This window comes from Gavialis gangeticus, unplaced genomic scaffold (assembly GCF_001723915.1).
Source record: "Gavialis gangeticus isolate Ggan-Ray unplaced genomic scaffold, GavGan_comp1, whole genome shotgun sequence".
Classification (NCBI taxonomy): domain Eukaryota; kingdom Metazoa; phylum Chordata; order Crocodylia; family Gavialidae; genus Gavialis; species Gavialis gangeticus.
In genome coordinates, this window is record NW_017729025.1 from 64,026,956 (window position 1) to 64,027,975 (window position 1,020).

Here is a 1,020-nt window from a genome sequence, read left to right on the forward strand (position 1 = left end):
CGAGTTGATAGCAGGTTCTGAGTCAGCTGAAGATGCACCCTCTTGGCTGTGTGCTGGTGAACTTGATTGTTCAATTTTACTTTGATACTGGACATTCAGATCCCTTTGATTACAAGGATCTGATGATGTGGAAGTAGAATCAGTTTCTGTTCCCTCCAGGGAGTAGGATTTACAGAGAGGAATTCCATTTCTTAGAACTGAGTGTCCTCTTTTTTCCACCGGCATTGTTGAAGCCGAGTTAGAAATGCTACCAGTTGCCCTTCTTGGAGTCACTTTCTCAAAAGTGTCATGTGACTTCTTGTGCTTTGGTTTTTCTTTCCTGGTGTAGTAATCAGATTTGCCTAAACTTAAAATACTTTCCTTAAAGTGATTTTTTATTGTATAGTCAAGGTTTCTATCACCTATTTTATATAAGCAATCATATGACTGACTGACAGCAGGTGGGCTATTAGGGTAAGAGGATTGTAAAGCCAAACAGAGCTTGGATCTGTCTGGAGGATCTAATAAGGAAGGTGTGCTTCTACTCATTTCAGTCTTTGCAATCTGAGAAATGTGATTTTTTAAATCATTGACCTCCATATCATCTTTAAATACATCTTCTTTTAGAAACAGACCACGTTTAGGCAATGTAGGCTGTGTGGGAGAATCCTCATTATAATTAAAGCAGTCTCTTATGGATCTCTTCGGAGTTGAGTTTTCACAGGGAAGATGTTTGATTTTTGCATCAAGATGGTGTGATAGATTGCATTCTTGTTTCTGTGAACTAGGAACTAGTTTGTTGTCAGTTGATATGACACCATCCTCAGTACCAGGCCCTTGACAGAGAAATGATTCTTCAGTAGATAGCAGTGAAAGTTCAGGTGATTCTGCACTGTCCTTGCTTTCTGTCTTATCTGTTGGAAGAGGTAAATGGGTTTCTTTCACATTAATGGCTTCATCACACTTTGAACCTATAGAATCAGTTGCTACGGCAAGTAATCCCACACTTCTGATAAGCTCTGGAAATTCTTTTTCCATTTC

At 39.1% G+C, this 1,020-nt stretch overlaps 1 protein-coding gene across 1 annotated transcript in view; it reads right to left on the reverse strand.

Moving 5' to 3' along the window:
* AKAP6 (A-kinase anchoring protein 6) overlaps positions 1-1,020 on the reverse strand; it is a 403,624-nt gene that overhangs the window by 345,952 nt on the left and 56,652 nt on the right. Inside the window, exon 4 of the mRNA XM_019518909.1 lies at positions 252-998. Within this exon, the coding sequence (XP_019374454.1) occupies positions 252-998 (747 nt within the window). The remainder of the gene's footprint in view (positions 1-251; positions 999-1,020) is intronic.